Source organism: Elgaria multicarinata, chromosome 15 (assembly GCF_023053635.1).
Source record: "Elgaria multicarinata webbii isolate HBS135686 ecotype San Diego chromosome 15, rElgMul1.1.pri, whole genome shotgun sequence".
NCBI lineage: Eukaryota > Metazoa > Chordata > Lepidosauria > Squamata > Anguidae > Elgaria > Elgaria multicarinata.
In genome coordinates, this window is record NC_086185.1 from 8,208,136 (window position 1) to 8,226,232 (window position 18,097).

Here is an 18,097-nt window from a genome sequence, read left to right on the forward strand (position 1 = left end):
CCTGCTCAGGGCCAGCGCTGCCATAGAGGCAGCTCAGGCGGCGGCCTAGAGCGCCAAGCAAAGGAGGGTGCCAAACGGCGCACCCGGATGAGCGGCTTCCGGGTGCGCCATTTGGCGCACTCCTTTGCTTGGCAAAATTAAGATCGGAAGCCACTTCCGGGCGTGCTGCTTCGAAGCCTCCGCCCCGCCCCCAACCCCAGCGTCCTGGCTTCGAAGCCAGGAGCAGGCGCGGGGGGGTGGGGCGGAGGCTTCAGTACGGCGTGCCTGTCTAAGGCTCAAAATAGTCCGGCGCCGGCCCTGGTCCTACTAGTCCATTGGAGTGAATGGAACTTAAGTTAGTCACCACTAACTTAAACTCCTATTCCTTTCAATGGGTCTACCCTAAGTAGGACTAACATTGGTTACAGCGCATGTTGTTGGCACTGCCTGCCTTAAAGCTGATTCAAAGGTGCATCATTGAACTGGCGATTGCACCCCATCTTTGGGCGAGTATGCCTCCATCCAATTACATGCTGGTTGTTGAGAAGCACACCTCCAACTAGAAGCATCACACCCCAGCTTAACAGTGTTATGGGCAGTATCCACCAGCGATGTTCCACAAACAGCATTGGTGGAGCTCCACTGATCCTTTCAGTTGTGCAAGCAGTTGCATAACTGGTTCCACAAGCGGAATGTGCAATTGGTTGCAAAACACTTGCACATCCGGTTGGACAACGCATTGCACAACGTGTTGCACAACAGGTGCACAAGAGTTATGCAAATAAAATCCTGTGCAACCACGTTTGCACAAATGTAACTTTGGTTGGATTCTTTTCTTGCGCAGAGTTGTTGTTGTTGTTGTTTTTGTTGTTGTTGTTGTTGTTGTTGTTATTATTATTATATTTATTTGTATCCTGCTGGGCCTTACAAAGTTTAAAACATACATTGGGGGAAAAGAAAAAGAACATAAATGTTTAAAATAAACAACAAAATTAAAAGACATTAACATAGATGGAGAGCCAGATTATTCTCCAAAGGCCTGCTGGAACAAACAAGTTTTCGCCTGCTTCCGAAAGCCCATCAAGGAGGGAGCCAGCCTAGCTTCCCCGGGAAGAGAGTTCCAGAGCACCGGAGCAGCCACCGAGAAGGCCCTCTCCCATGTTCCCACCAAGCGCGCCTGTGAAGATGGTGGGACTGAAAGAAGGGCTCCTCCAGAAGATCTCAAAGCGCAGGCAGGCTCATCAGGGAGAATACGGTCTTTCAGATAACCTGGACCCGAGCCATATAGGGCTTTATAGGTCATAACCAGCACTTTGAATTGTGCCCGGAAACAGACTGGAAGCCAGTGGAGCAGTTTTAACAGGGGAGTTGTCTGCTCCCTGTAACCAGCCCCGGTCAGCAATCTGAGTTCAGAACTTAGTTTCCGCCAGTGCAACGTTATATTTTCAAAGGCGGAAGTGGCTGCTGTCTCTGGCTGTGTGCAGGAGAAGCAGCGCGATCAGAACAGCCCACTGAATGGGCCAGGTGCAGGTTGTTTACTTCCTCTTTTGAAAGAGGAAGTATCAAGTAATGAAAGTGGGGGCAGAGAAGCGACGAGAGGGAAGCATGATTCCCCCTCCTCTGCCCTTCGTCTGATGGAGCTCTGAGTTAGCATTCAGTGGAGGAAGCAACTCTCGCCTTGCGCTTCGCTTGACGTCCTGTTACAGTAAAGGGAATTAATTGCGCCAATGCCAAATGCAGAAAGGTTGGCTGCTTGGCTTGATGTAGGTTTTGTTGACTGTGGTTTAAAGCAGCTTCTCTTTATTCTGCTGCTTGGAAAACATTGTTGCCAGCCATCCTCACAGTCTTCAAACGGATTTAAATGAAATTCATAAGAATTAGATTATCATGGCTTAACCACATTACCAGCAAGATTAAACAGCATTTTGCCGTGCTTCTGGAGGCAACCCAGGAATACTGAGCTGAATTCTGAAGAGCTATTAAGACCTCCCTTATGAAGCATATAAGTATAAAATAAGAAGAAGATTGAGTCATTTTGCTTTCTTTTCTGGGGTGGGATTAGAACACAGACCTCCATGATTAATTCCCCGATCATAGAACTCTTGAAGCTACTGGTAATCAGATTTGGGAACTAGTTGCGTCAGTTCTTCAGTTAGGTAATTTTAGACCTCGGTCTTAATTGTTTATTGGAGGGGGAGGTTAGACAGCTGTGTATATTGCTTCAGTTGTGATGTGCACAATTAAGTTCCCCCCCCTCCAGCTGTGCTTTAAAACTGCTTCTACTTTCCTGATACATATTTGGTATTGCTGCTACCTGTTTGTTTGTTTTTAAAAAAGGCAGTTAGAAAAGAAAAACAAAAGGGGGAAACAGTGTGAGTGTTTATCAGTCCCACATGCACACAAGGCTAAAAAAAAAGAAAAGAAAAAGGAGACCAGTGAAGAAAAGGTAAAATGGTTTACTCACAATATTCTCGCATAAAAATGCAGGTACAGCATAGAGTTTCAGACAAAGTTTGTTCAGTCCATTTCTTTTGTGTTCTGTAACACCAACAGGTGCAAGCAAACAAACACAACTCTTCCCAGCAAGGGACAAGGTCAGGGAAGGAGGAGGAAACCGCACAGTAGACCATAGAGATCCTAAAGTGACTTATGCCTGGAATCCCCATGCATTAACTATGTTACACTGCCCCCTTCCTGTAACTTGCAGATGAGGTTACAATATTCCCAACAGCTTCTGTAGTTGCCAGTTTCTTGGTGTTTATTTGCCCCCCAGGGGCTACAGGACCTTGGATTTTGGCTCCAAGGTCTTAGCCCCAGCTGCACCCCTGGGTTGTATACAATCTCATGTGGCACATCAGAGTTACATTATTATGCAACATTTAGAATCCTCGCCGCAAAAGGAAACTCAGGGTCACGACTTCTGACTTCCTGCCATTTAGACACTAACATCTTCTCATCAGATTAATTTCACATAAGCTTCATGCAGTTTAAAAGAAATTATGTATTGTTATATAGAGCTGTGCAATGCTTCAAGTTCCATTATACCGACCGAAAACACAAGACTTTCTGGGTGGGTTGACTAAGGATTTTTTGCCTGTGATCCCTTGATCACAAGACGATCTGTCTGGAGATCTTCTGTTTTGTTGCATAAACGCCCTGTCTTTATCTTCCGGCTCCTCCCTGGCCTTCCCACACCTTTATCTCTATGCTCTCGTATCCAAATATCCCCCTGCCTGTAATCGGTGATGCACTTAAAAAATTTTAGGCTCTAGACCTACTGGGGTGTATGTGTCTCACCGTGGTGGTGGGGAAGCTCTTTAGATTAGGAGGAGGCAATGTGGCTTCACCAGCACCAATGTGACCCCCCACAGGATACCTTTCTTGGTACCTCCAAGGTGTCTCCCCCTCCCACGTTTTTAAATTAACAAATTATATTCTGTTGGTGCTGAAAAATGTGGGTTCAAAGGAGTTGTTTAGTGTGTTGGGGCTTTGACCCCCCCACACACACACCTTGGCCTTTTACTCAGTCTTTTTTTGGGGGGGGTTACTTGTCCTTTGTAGTTAGTCGTGCATCCCATGGTAGCCATTTTGTGGTGGTGCCCATGACAGTTTCTCCAATTGCCCGTTGTGCCCACAGTCCCCCCCAAAAGCTTGCCTACCCTTGCTTTGGATGCTGGGTGTTTTACTTCACTTTCTTCACATAGCCTTATGGGTTTGAGTCTGGTAATGTGGTAAGCCAGCCCTGCTGTGTTACATTGTGCTGAGAGGGGGCCCTGGACGCCTGCCCCAGAGTCCTTCCCTGATGGAACCACTGCCCGTAGCCTCCACTTCTCAGCTCCACCACCACCCTCAGCAGCCTCCCGATAACCTAAATTAGGATCATGTAGTTGGAAAGTACTTCAGAGGTCATCTAGTCCACCCCCTCGCTCAATCCCAGCTCTGCACTGCAGGATGCAGCCATAGGGGTGCACAAGGGGTGTGCCGGGTGTGCCCAGGCACACCCTAATGTCTCAAGCAATAAGCACCAAATTGAGGGAGCTTTGAGTAGGGATCCAGAGGCGGGATTCAAGACAGCAGGAATGGCCCTCTGGCTGCTCTCCAGCTGCCCTGATGCCACACTGAAGAAGCGCTGCCTCGAGGGAGCACCATTGCTCCTGACAGCAGGAATGAATAGGAATCGCTCTACCGGGAGTCTCTCTGCCAGGAATAGGGCATCTGTGTTTATGGTGTGTATTAAATAAATGAATAAAATTAACGTCCTTTAAGATTGAGTATTCAATAAATGTTTGCCTTTAAAAAAAACACAACCTTGGGTGCACACCCTAATGAAATGTGCTGCGTACACCTGTGGGTGCAGCTGTAGCATCCCGGACAGATGGTCTTCCAGCCTCTGTTTAAATACCTCCAGCGAAGGAGAACCCACCACCTTCCGAGGCAACCGGTTCCACTGCTGAACAGCTCTCATGGTTAGGAAATTTCTCCTAATGCCTTGCCGAAATCTGCTTCTCTGCGGTTTCCACCCTTTGGCCCTAGTCCTGCCCCCACGATGGAGCGACACAGGCCAGGTCTGCTGCATCTTCTGCATGACAGCCATTCGCTGCCTTCCTGCCTTGCTGCCCCTCATGCCTGGAACGTTGATGTAGAATACCTGCGTGTAGAAAATCCAGAGCTAGAACTTCCCCAACAGATGGTGCCCAGACTCTGCATGAAGACGTCTGGTGAGGGAGAAGACACCCACCCCTTTAGGGTGAACTTTCTCAACCTGGCAACCTCCAGATGTTTTAGACATTAATTCTTAACAGCCCCAGCCAACATGGCCAGTCGTCAAGAATGCTGGGAGTTCTCATCCCAAACATCTGGAAGGCAACAAGTGGGGGAAATAATTGGACCAGTGGTTGAACCTTCAAGAAGATTCTTCTAACGTTCAACCAAAATGGGTTCTCCTGTAACTTGGGCCCATTCAATTGTGTCCTGTCTTCTCCGGTAGCAGAGAATGAATCCTTGCCTTTGAACCCTTCCAAGTTGCGCACACAACGTTCCAGATACGGGCTGCTTTGTTGATACTTTCTCATGATGCTTTTGAGGGTGGCCTGCATATGATCTTTGGCAATGTCTTAAAAATTGATTCCTTCCTTCCTCTTAGGGTCAGCCGGGGCCCATTGGAAACCACGGACAGATGGGTGCTCTGGGTTTTACTGGGCCAGAGGGCTTGAGAGGTCAAAAGGGAGAAAAGGGGACAACAGGTGTTCCAGGAGCAGCTGGACTGAAAGGTGATAAGGTAAGTTTATTATTTATTTATTAAAACATTTGTATCCTGCCCTATATCACTTGGATCCCTGGATGGCATACAGATAAAATCAGAACAACGTAAACGTAAATAATATAATTCGCGCCTCTAAGTTTCTTACAAACGCTGAGAGGTAATCCCTGGACGTTTTCAGCTCAGTGATGGCAGAATGAGATATGTCACATTACGGATTTGACTGTCCATTATGTACAGACATACAAAAAAGTTATTTAGAGTAGGGATGTGCTCCGCTTCTCCTCGGACCGGAGAAGCAGGAGCGGAGCGGGGGGCTTCGCCTCTGCTTAAGGGGGAGGCGAAGAGGATTGGGGGAGCCGCAGAGCGTTGCCAAGTGGATCGAGGTGAAGGCGGATCCTTCGCCTCGATCCGGAGCTCCGCCGAAAAAGTAAGTGGGGTTTACTTGGCCCTGCCGCGACAGCAGCAGGGCCAGGTAAACCCCCCCTCCTCTCCCTTACCTGCATCTGTCCGCGGTCTCGCGGCTGCTTCAACTGAGCCCGCTTGGGCTCAGTTGAAGCAGCCGCGGGACCATGGACGGATGCAGGTAAGGCAGGGGGGTTTACCTGGCGCCAGTCCCTGCCACTGCGGAGCTCCGATTTGGAGCCGGAGCTCCGCAGCAGAGCGGAGCGGGCCCTAGGCAGATCGAGGCGGGGCGGAGCGGGCCCGATCCGCAATTTGCGGCTCTGGCGCGAAGAGGATCAGGGGGTCCGTGCACACCCCTAATTTAGAGTCTCTTTTCAAGAATGTGAAATATCGGAGTGTTAAGGAGAAATTGAGATATTTCATATATCAACCAACCCATACGTGAGATAAAGGGTTGCACTATTTGCAGTGAAAGGTACTAGATGTAGAACAAAGTTTTGGGATACTATCGTTGCAAAGTGTTATAAAGATTCCAAGATATGAATATAATTTGTTTGACAGGTCATTAAAGGTTTCTGTATGTTTGCTGTTCACCCACTTTCCCATCATTTCAGCCAAGGGTTGTTATGTATTTCATAGTTCTGTTGTTTTAACCTTAGGTGTAACTTTTGATATTGTATAACAGTACTGTAAAAAAAAAATTAAGTGTGTATGTGTTGCAACAGGGGTCCCCAACCCCCGGGCCATGGACCGGGCCGCGCAGGTGAGCTACTTTCACCCCCCCACCCCAGCGTACCTGGGCATGGGGCGCCATCTCACCTGCCCAGCTGAAGCGAAACCTGCCCAGCTGGAGTGGGTGGGGGTGGCTTCGGAATCGCACGCCCAGCCGGAAGCCACTCTAGGAGAGCGACTTCCGGGTGCGCCATTCCGAAGCCGCCCGCCCGCCCCAGCATCCTGGTTTCGCTTCGGCTCCAGCCGAAGCAAAGCCAGGATGCTGGAGGGGGGAGGGGTCTTCTCAAAACCATCCCCTCAACCCCCCACCCCCACCCCCGGTCCATGGAAAAATTGTCTTCCACGAAACCAGTCCCTGGTGCCAAAAAGGTTGGGGACCGCTGTGTTGCAATGATCTGTGGATTGAGCAATAAACATTTGGAGAATTGAAATTGAATATGTGCCCTATAACAGGGCGATGTGTGCATGAAATAATGTGGATTGTGATTCCCTTGAGGCAGGTCCATCTTTGATTACAACCGCCTCTGACCCCGCCCCCATGTGTTCTAAACGAGCTTATGTTGCTAATAGGTCTCAGATTGACAGATGAAATTGAACCTCAGTTGTATCCTTTTTATCCTTTTAGGGACCGATGGGGGTTCCTGGATTTCAAGGAATATATGGAGTTCCTGTAAGTCTCTCTGTGTTTTAATGATTTATGTGTGCAAAGTGTGGAAATGTTGTTGTCTAATAGGATGATAGGCCTATTACCATCAGCCTATCATCCCCTATGTTACTATCAAGGGATCTAGCTAGTGCCAAATCACTAGTGAAACAGAGGCTGCTTGATATAGACATGCAAGTCCTCCAGAGCCCGTGCTCCCCCCAGTCCCTAGGACTACCAGTCTCCTTTTGTAAAGATGGGATGCCTTACCTGCGCTGGTTAACAATTCCCAAATACAGGAGGGCATTCTCACTAGCCAGACTTAACGTCCTTCCCTCCAAACTTTTAGATGGCAGATATAACAAAATCTCACAGCTCAACAGATGCTGTCCCTGTAACAATACTGAGGTGGAAACCGTATCACACGTGTTACTGTCCTGTAGATTTTACCAAGGGGCTAGGAATGATCTTCTGAACCCCATTTTACACTCTTTTCCTGGTCACCCAACTGAATTCTTAACGTCCCTTTTACTTCGGAACTCAGACAAATCAATCACCGAGCAAGTGGCCCAGTTTTTGAACTTGGCCATTTCTATTAGATCCTCTATGATTACTTGACTTTTTAATAGCTAATTCTATGCTCAGTCCTTTTGTATGTAATTTTTATTGGAATGGTCTATTGACTGCAATAAACTGTTGTTGTATTACCATGACGATCAACATCAGCACCACCAACATCTCTTTTTTCTCGCTCATGGTGGTTTTTCCAGATGGACGTGACGGGCTTTGCCAAGTCATGCTGTCTTTTATTGATTCAGGAATTGATGATGATGATGATGATTTAATTTCATTTTTTATTTAAAGTGATGCAAAAGATAAGGAATGAATACAAACAACCCCCTAACGATGAATATCAAACCAACAGTTACGTGAATATGCATAATATACAAAAAGGGGGGGAAGAAAAGTTGATTGATACAACTTTTAGGGGAAGGAAGCTTAATCAAGGAGAGAGAGAGAGAGAGAAATAAATAAGAAAGGAGACCCCCCCCAAAAAAAAGGAAAAGAGAAAAAGAAAAAAAGAAAGAAAACCCTAAATGATAAAGGTGCTGTATGTCTTCATTTGTTGTTGCAGTGTCCATATATTCAGAGCTCAAGCAGGTATACATTGCTGTACATTCAGATGTGATGCATACTGAACGACTCTCCGCCATATGTCATCGAGCAATGTTGATTCTGATTTCTCTTGAATTTGAAGCAAGTCATAAGTTATTTTTTGAAAAGCCCACAACCTCCCTAGGCAACTGGTTCCATGGTTGTACTGCTCTAACAGTCAGGAAGTTTTTCCTGATGTCCAGCTGGAATCTGGCTTCCTTTAACTTGAGCCCGTTATTCCGTGTCCTGCACTCTGGGAGGATCGAGAAGAGATCCTGGCCCTCCTCTGTGTGACAATCTTTGAAGAGTGCTATCATGTCTCCCCTCAATCTTCTCTTCTCCAGGCTAAACATGCCCAGTTCTTTCAGTCTCTCTTCATAGGGCTTTGTTTCCAGACCCCTGATCATCCTGGTTGCCCTCCTCTGAACATGCTTCAGCTTGTCTCCAAGCTGGAGGACAACCTGACCCAAGTCCGTTTAGGGATTTAAACAGTAGTGCAGGATCTGCATCTCTGGATCTGGACGCAGCCCGTGGCTGCTTCCTGGGTGGCCCTCGAAGCTGGCAGGAGCTCACCCACTTTTCCTCGCAGTCCAGCAAGGGGCGGGGGGTGGGGTCAGGGGCACTGTCCTCTAGCTTTCAAGACCACTACTTTCCTGCTGCTAGCAGTGGCAGAGAAGCATCAATGATCAATGGAAAACAGTAGGGATGGGCAGGAGAGGCTTAATTTCCATCCACCCTCCCAACAATCCCTAGATCTCAGTGGACGGGGTGGAGAGCTGCATGTATTTATGTGGGAGGGGGGAGAGGTTGCGCAGCCCATCGCTCCCCAGCCAACACTGGAGGAGTCCCTCGGTTCCAAACCAGTTGTGCCTCTTGTTCAAACCAGCACTTTAAATTGGGCATGTAAAGGGATTGGTTTGCTCCCAGGACAACCCTATGTCTGGGTGGATGGGCTGCAATTGCACGAGGAACCCACGGGATTGGCCTTCCAGGGCTCTGGAAAGACTTTGCGCCCGGGGAGTCCTTCTGGGAGGAAAAGGCCACCGAAGGTCATGCAGGAAATGTTTGACCGCCAGGTAAAGCTACCGGCTTCTCGTGTTGTTGCAGCTGGGCTGATGAAACCTCCTGGCAGCCACAGCAGCGGCCGCCTGTGTTTATGAGCTGTTAACCACAGATGTCCTGGAGAAAGGGCCCTTTAAAAATCCCTCGCCCTGCTGCATCTGTTTAGTTTTTCCCATGGAACGAGATTCAGAGGTTTGGAAACCAAGCAGGGACAATTTATACCGTTTCAGCTGAATATACAAGGCTTGCTTAATGGAAACATTGCCGGGAGATAGCACATAGAATGGCTTCTATCAGCTCTGTTTAGAAAGAAAAGGGGGGGGGAACCCAACAAAAGCCTCTGGCTGTTTTAAAACCAGGATCCGGCGCTCACCAGAAGGGCCCCTTAGTTCTCATAATATACAAAGCTGCTTATTAAATTAGGCTTGCGTTTGCTTTGATTCCATCTCTTTTCCTCCTTTTCTTCAGTGTTTTTTTGAGTACTGCTGGGGAAGTCATCAGTTCGATCAATGGTTGCAATTTCGTGCAGGTTGTCTGCCCGGAAATAGGTCTCGTTGACTTCAAAAGGACTTGCTCCCAGGGGAGAATGCGTATAGGGTTGCAGCCTCCGTCTCTCCGAGTTCGAAAGCAGACCTTTCTGAAGTGCTAAAGAAAAATGCCACCACCCCATGTAAAACCCTGGATTACCGTGCATTTCAATCATTTTGTAGTTGAAAACTAAGTGCAATTTTGGTTGCCCCCATCTCCAAAGGCAGGCAAAGGTGTGGCCAGCAGGCTACCAGCATGCAAGCCAGATCCTGCCTCCAGGGGGTTCCCCATCCAGCCTGTCAGTTTCTGTTCCAGGACCTCAGCACTGCAGAAAGTCTGCCTTTCTCTAGTGCTCAGAATGGAAATGCCGCTCTTATCTCTAATGACTGTTTGGAGATAAGAGCGGTGTTTCTGTGTTCAGTGCTAGACGAAGGCAGCCTCAAGCACTCAGCAGGAAAAGATGATGACATCAGAGAGCAGGGATTCAGAGGGCAGAGAGTGGAGTGTCAGGTAGGTGCTCACCCCCTGACATCATCTGGCCAAGGGTGCCTAGGTGGCAATCCCACCCCCCTCCAGGGCAGAAAAGCAGTTTACACACCTTCCCTATCAGGTGAGGCTAAACTGTTGGTAGGCTTTTTAGCTCGGGGAAATGAATGCTGGGAGTTGTAGGACTTTTTCTTTCTGTCTCACCATGCATAGAATTTCACCCTAAGTTACCCAAGAACCTACGTAGAAGACAGAAGTAAGATCTGACTCTGAAATGCAAAACCACTCTTTTGAACCCAAATAAAAATGGTACTAGAGGGTGACATTTTACTTTGAAATTTGCCACCGTCCCAGTTAAAAACAAAAATAATTTTTAAAAACCTTATGGTATAAAAATTAGGCAAGGCAGCGAGCCTGCCAGGTGCCAAGAGACCTGTCCACACGCAGCACATTCTAAACCCCAGGAGTTTTCAAGGAGAAAATCACATTTTGAACACTCTTCTGCTTTAACCCACGTAGAAAACCTGCACACCAGGAAGATGCCTGATATGCTAGCTTTCTGTTTGCGGGGATTTTCCTTTTCCTTTTTTTTTTTTAGCATAAGGGAACATTCAAAATGTGTTCCCCCACCCACCCCCGGATGTGGAAAATCCATTCTACTACCTTGTTCCGCTGCATGTTTCAGCTGTGAAATGCACAACCGAGAAGATAGTTGAAAATTATGAATTGATCTGTAGCGATGGCCGCTATCACTGGAACTCCAAGCCAGCAGCGCATCTGGAAGATCCATCTCAGTTTAAGAAAGCTACTGCAGGATGTTTACACTGATGTAAAAGGAGGAGATAATTTCGCCCATAAACAATCCATATTCTTATCTTGTTATCGGCACAGGCTAGGAGCTGCTGGTCTTCCTTTGTGAACACATGTAACTCCCATTTCCAACAAATCATTTCCCCCAGGAGGTATCTAGAGCCTTCTGGCTATAAATCTAAATACACCAATAAGGGTATGAAAAATTGCATATGTTTGCTTTGAATCGTCACAGCTCAGTGTTTACATTTTATTACCGGATGACATGTTGACATAAGATACTTTACTACTAAACCAAAGACAAGCAAGTTAGCACAGAGATTACAATATCTGGTTTTTCCCCATTTAAAGGATTAACTTTTACAAGGCGGAGAAGATGGGGAGGGTATATATAAAGACTTGGGGGGGGATTTATTTATTTAATTACAGTTTTTATACCGCCCAATTGCTGCAGCTCTCTGGGTGGTTCACAACCATTCAAACCATAAAGCACGAGACGATAAAATGCAGATGATAAAATGTAATATAAAAGTTTAAAAGCTTAAAACTAAAATATAAAAATAAAAATAACGAAACAGCAGCTAAGAATGTAAGAACATAAGAAGAGCCCTGCTGGATCAGGCCAAGGGTCCATCTAGTCTAGGGTGACCATATTTTGGAAACCAAAAAGGAGGACAACATGGTCGCCCCCAAGGGGGCGTGTCCAGTACCAAGGGGGCGTGCCCATCCGAACATAGCCTTGGTCACATGTCTGATTTTACAGCACACATTTAAGACAAATCTGTTCTACATAACATCTTAATGTTAAAATCTCTGAAATAAAGAACAAGTGAGAGATTCAATGTATCTGAAATTAACTTCACTCACTCCTACTTTTGTAGGTTTTGCTGTACTTTGAAGCTTTTGCTATACTCTGTGTGTTACATTCTCCCCTTCCCTCAGATATCTTTTCTGACTGTATCTTCACTCATTGCAAGCTGCTGTTGTTGTAGGGTTTGCTACTGGCCCCAGATCTGTTTCAAATTTGGTATGGCTAAAGCTCTACCTAAAAGCTATCATGGTACAAAGTTTCATCTCTTTATCTTTAAAAATGACAATTTAAAAATTAATAATTTTAAAACCTCAATTTTTAAAAAATTCCTAAAAAATCAATGGATGAACAGACCTGTTTCAAATTTGGTGTGGCTAAAGCTCTACCTAAATCCTTTCATGGTACAAAGTTTCATCTCTTTATCTTTAAAAATGACAATTTAAAAAATAATAATTTTAAAACTTCAATTTTTAAAAAATTCCTAAAAAATCAATGGATGAACGGATCTGTTTCAAATTTAGTATGACTAAAGCCCTTCCTAAGTGCTACCATTGTGCCAAGTTTCATGTCTTTATCTTAAAAAAATGATGGAGTTATAAGCATTTTTTTAATTCCCATTAGAGCTGCTCCTAGAAAAAAAAAATCCGGATTTCCCCTCCCCCCACCCGGATTTGCCATTGAAAACCCGGACAAATCTGGGCAAATCCAGTCATATGATCACCCTAATCTAGTCCAGCACTCTGTTCACACAGTGGCCAACCAGCCATCGGCCAGGGACGAACAAGCAGGGCATGGTACAACAGCACCCTCCCACAGCTAGCAGCGGTTCAAAACTTTAGAACTAGGGCTGTGCACGGACCCTCCTGAACCGCTTCGTGGCCCGATCCAGAACTTCCGGATCAGGCCCAAACCGCTTTGGGTCGATCCACCCCCTCCCCTGCTCCGCTCTGCAGAGCGAGATCTGGAGGGGCTGAACGAGATTTTGCCCCCCTTCCCTACTTACTTGCCTCCGTGGCGGAAGGTGGACGCAGGTAAGGAGGGAAGGGGGGATAAAATGGGGGCCAATAAGCCAAACTTCCCCCCCGCCCCCTTACCTAGCTCCGTCGCAGGCTTCAACTGAGGGCCAGGCCTCAGAGCAGAAGCAGCCCTGCTTCCGCTTTGAGGCCTCGCCCTCAGTTGAAGACCGCAACGGACCGCAACGGAGGCAGGTAAGCCCCCCTCTTCCCTGCCCCCTTAACTGGCTCTGCCGCCATCGCTACATGGACAGCAGCGGCGGCGTAGCAAAGTAAGCCAAACTGCCCCCCGCCCCCTTACCTGTGTCCGTCGCGGTCTTCAATTGAGGCCCCGGCTTGAAGCCGGAAGAGGCCTCTTCCGGCTTGAAGCCAGGGCCTCAATTGAAGCCCACGACAGACACAGGTAAGCCCCCCTTGCCCCCTGCTGCACATCAATGGACTGTGGCAGCAGCAGTGGTGCCAGGTGAGTCCCCCACTTATCTGCATCCGGAGCTCCAGATCAAGGCAAACCGCTTCGCCTCGATCCGCAGCTCCCCCGACCCGATACGTCTCCACCTTTGGCAGAGCCAAATCAGGCCTCTCCGCTATCGCTTCTATGAAACAAAGTGAAGTGTAGCACATCCCTATTTAAAACACAATACCAGATAAAAACAACCTGCAAAACTAAAATGCCTGGGAGAATAAAATAGTCTTCACCTAACACTGAAATGTGCACAATGATACGTGCCAGGCAAAAATCAGCAGACCTGTCTGGATTTCTACCAGAGAGGATGGGTTTTCCTATAATAATTCTTTTGCAGGGCTTTTGCCAACTTTGATTGAACATTATGCACATGGTAATGCAGTTACTATACTAATGTATAATACTAACTGGCTATGCAGTTAATATTAAACTGCAACATCCAAACAATGTGGAGGCTGTGTTACAAAAGTGGCCCAACAGACTCTGGAGTTTGGATATGCAAGTGAATGTAGATATACACAGCCAGGCATCTGTGCAATGACTCAGACTCTGAAATTGCATCACTGCAGGGCATTGTGGGACATGTAGATGGCAGCTCACAGATCTAGCGGAAGGCATGGGGGTGAGGTGAGGCCAGGCCCTGCTTTCTGGTGCAGCAGTAGGCAACCTAGTACCTTCCAGATGTTTTGGACTACAACTCCCATAAGTCCAAGGCAGCATGGCCAACTGGCAGCAGTTTTGGGAGTCATCAGCCAAAATATCTGGAGAAGAGTGCTGGGTTGCTTACTTCAGTCCTAGGGTTTGGATTAGCATTGTGCTGAATTATTTGATCTATTTATTTCTGACCATTGGTTGGGGGGTGCACGAAAATAATGTGCACCCGAAAATTGTGGGAAACGGTGAACATTTCAGAGCAATTTCTTTGAGTGCGGGGCTTCAGTGCTTACCTTAATTTAAGGAGGTGGCTGACGGGTACGTGTGCATGTTTCTTTTACCACTTCCCTCCAACCGGCTGCTTCAGAGTTTTTTTTTTAAAGCCCCATAGAGGATTTAGCCAGTCCTTCGTCCCTTGGGGATTCCGTGCGCTGCTGCCTGCTCAGCACCTGAAATTTGAGAGAGAGGCATTTTAGGTTTTGTCTTGTTGTTATAAGTCCTTTTAACAACAACATGAAGATGAAGATAGAAGGAGAAGGAGAAGGAGAAAAAGAAGACCGAAGAAGAAGAAGAAGAAGAAGAAGAAGAAGAAGAAGAAGAAGAAGAAGAAGAAGAAGAAGAAGAGATGCTTAGCTTTTGTACGATGGTGAAGTAATCCAAATTAAGTAGTACCCTACTGAGTGCTTTCAAAAAACCTAAATGCTCCATTGAGCCTAAGTGCTGGTCAAGGTTATACCCAAAGGCACATTATTAGCGATCTCTCTTAAAGCTATTTCTGCTGCCATCTGCTGTCAAAATCCTCTTTTCAGAAGGTGCATAGAATTGCACAGAATAAATTCTTCAGCCCCCTGTTTTCATTAAGAAATTAAACCAATGGACTCCAGTTGACATACAAAAGCCCGATATACATGTTATTACAAAAGTGTATGCATGGGATACATGGAATAAGATCCAAATATACACTGCCTAAATGCTAATGAGCAACCAAGCCCACCAAAAAATCCAACAATTAAAACAAGTGCATGTGACATTGAAATGAAAGGCACAAAGTCCTACATCATAATAATACCACCACTGGCTATGGAAGTTAAAGAACTATGGCAACAGGGAAAAGTTACAATTATTCTGTTAATCATATCAGTCCTTGGCATCACATCAATTTTTTTTACAGAAAACCATGATGATGATGATGATGATGATGATGATGATGATAACAACAACAACAGCAACATTATTTTTATACTACCCAATAGTCAAGGCTCTCTGGGCAATTTTCAATTAAAATATAACATACAAGTCAATATTTAAAACTTTTTGTTAAAAAAAAATCACATAAAACCAGAATAACTTACAGTCCAGGGAAAGCCTGTCTAAAAATATATGTTTTCAGGAGGCATTTAAAAGATGTTACATTTTCTACGTCCCGAACCACATGAGGGAGGGTTTTCCAGAATACCGCTACAGAGAAGGCCCGGCATTGAGATTCATTGTGGCAACATTTTGTTCATTTTGGAATTATGAGCAGGACCTCCTGTGACAATCGTAAATGTTGTCTGGAAGGCGGTCTTCTAGGTATCCAGGTCCTTTACACAGCCACAGAGACGGGGCCATTGCTCCATGGTAGGGCACATTAGGGCTGTGCACAGACCCCCTGATCCGCTTCGGAGCCCAATTCAGACCTCCCTCGATCCATCTTGGATCTGTTTTAGAGAGGTCCGAATCACCCTGATCTGCTTCAGAGCCCAATTCGGACCTCCCCTGATCTGCCTCGGATCTGTTTTAGAGAGGTCCGAATCACCCTGATCCGCTTCGGATCTGGGATTCGGATCCGGAGCGGGGCTGAGCCCTAGGGCACTTGCTTTCCAGTGCAGGAGGCCAGCGGGGAAGTGGACGGCGGTGGCAAGGACGCGGCCGGATTCCCCAGCGAAGCCGCCGAGCCCGGAAACTTTTCGTTCCATCCCCGCGAGGGGCGATGTGGGGCCGCCGCCGCCGCCTCCTCCTCCACCTTTTCTGGCCATGATAGGGCAGGATCTACACGATGAGTTTCGGGGCACACTGCAGGCACATGCAAGCGCCTTCACGACGATGTGTAGATCCCCCCGGGGTTTCACTAAAGGCTACTTTGTCCAAACCCTACATCTCTTTGATTTCATTCATTCATATAAATGGTTCCCTCTTAACAGCAACTGCTTACGCATTACCTTGCTTTATTTATTTTTAACTGTAAGACTGTGGAGTATTTTAATGCAAATTCTAATGTATGTTTTCCTCTTCTTCAGGGACATCCTGGCCAACCAGGGCCGAGAGGCCTGCCTGGCCTGGATGGCTGTAATGGTACGATCGGGAGTCCGGGAGTCTCAGGATCGGATGGATTTCCTGGCGTGCCGGGCCCACCGGTACGCCTTGATATATGCATTTGTGCTTCCTGGAGATGGGAGGGCTGGGGAAAGAGGTTTCAGCCTGAGATTCTGGCGAGATACTGAGTCGGAGCACTGAACTAGATGGAACAGAGTGCAGGAACTGCTGAGCTAGGTGGAATAATGTCAAGGTATAAGGTAGCTTCCTATGTAAGCATTTCTAGGAATGCGGTAGGGAAGAATAAGAGAAAGTCCAAGTCTTTTCTTTTTCAGTATGTAGAGCAGAAAATCCTGGCTTGAATCCCTAGTATCTCCAGTTAAAACCAAGGTGGGCAACTTGTGGCCCTCCATAATAGCAAAATTTGAGCTCGCCCCACCCTGCTGCCTGCATCTGATGCAAAAAATGGAAGGGGTATACAACAGTGTTTTCCATAGCAATTGTAACATGATGGGTGAGAGTGCAGCAGTAAAATATAAACCGCCTTCTCCAAGCTGATGCCCTCTAGATGTTTTGGATTTCAAGTCCCACTGTCCGCAGCCAGTATGACCAATGGTCCTGGGAGTTGTGGTCCAAAACATCTGGAGGTTGGGCATGGCTGATGTAAGTCTTCTGGAAAAGAGACCTGGGCCAAACCGGTAGCCAATACAATATTTCGAACAGGTAGAATAGTCTGTGGACGACTAGGTGGCAAATCGGTTCATTTAGATATGGTCATCGTCAAGTTGACTATTAGTGTGTTTGATTGATACATCCCACACCCTCTCTCTCCCCCAATTCTCCCACTGGTATCCCATCAGCCATTGTGGGTTCTGCCTGCTGGATTAGAGCAGTAGCTGATGCTTTGGTCACTCTTGCCAGGGGACTCTGTAGTCGCTGAAAATAACCAACTGTGTGTGATGAAATAGTCAATGGTGCCCAACACACGACATGATAACCAATGGATGTTCAAATAATCAACTCTGTACCACGTTGGATACTTGTGACGGTTATTTTCACAGAATAACCAACCATGGTGTGAAAACGTCCTGACAGACAACCCACCGTTGACTATTTAACCCACCGTTGACTATTTAACCCACCGTCAGTTAATGTGTCATCTGAACTCAGTCACAGTTAAACAGTTAGAATGGTATTTTGTTCCTATCTACACCCGCATTTTTTTTCTTTTTAAGAGAAGCAAGCATGCTAAGATAGTTTTTTGTTTTTATATTATATCTATAGGGTGCACCTGGCCCAAAAGGTCCCAAAGGTGAGCCTGTTTTTGCCCACGGAACTTTTAAAGGAATAAAGGTAAGAACTTTTCAGAGAAAGAACAAAATGTCACCGGAGACATATCCAAGCAATTAAAAGCTTCATTTTACGTATTTATGTATTGGCTGGAAGGCCACTATAAATAAATAAATAAATAAATAAACAAAAATAAAATAAAATTTGTTGTTAATTTTTAAAATGGTATTGTTCTGCCTAATAATATTGGTTTGCAAAATGTCATTTCTGCTTCATCAAAGGAGATTGTTATTTTAGGGAGAAGAAGGCCTTCCAGGATTGCATGGTGCTCCTGTAAGTTTATTTTCCTGAAACTGTCGTTTCTGTTAAACTCTTTGTTCTGTTTGCCCTGTTCCTGATTGGTTCTGGTTCAGTTTATAAGTGGGATTATAGCTAGGGTGACCAACTGTCAGGATTTCCCCGGATTTGTCCTGGTTTTTGTTCTTTCCATGGTGTCAGGGGGGATTTTCTA

The 18,097-nt window shown here is 46.4% G+C and overlaps 1 protein-coding gene across 1 annotated transcript in view; it reads left to right on the forward strand.

The window, feature by feature from the left end:
- LOC134409385 (collagen alpha-6(IV) chain-like) overlaps positions 1-18,097 on the forward strand; it is a 203,616-nt gene that overhangs the window by 120,123 nt on the left and 65,396 nt on the right. Inside the window, exons 4-8 of the mRNA XM_063142097.1 lie at positions 5,123-5,257; positions 7,002-7,046; positions 16,281-16,397; positions 17,581-17,649; positions 17,884-17,919. Coding sequence (XP_062998167.1) covers positions 5,123-5,257; positions 7,002-7,046; positions 16,281-16,397; positions 17,581-17,649; positions 17,884-17,919 — 402 coding nt within the window. The remainder of the gene's footprint in view (positions 1-5,122; positions 5,258-7,001; positions 7,047-16,280; positions 16,398-17,580; positions 17,650-17,883; positions 17,920-18,097) is intronic.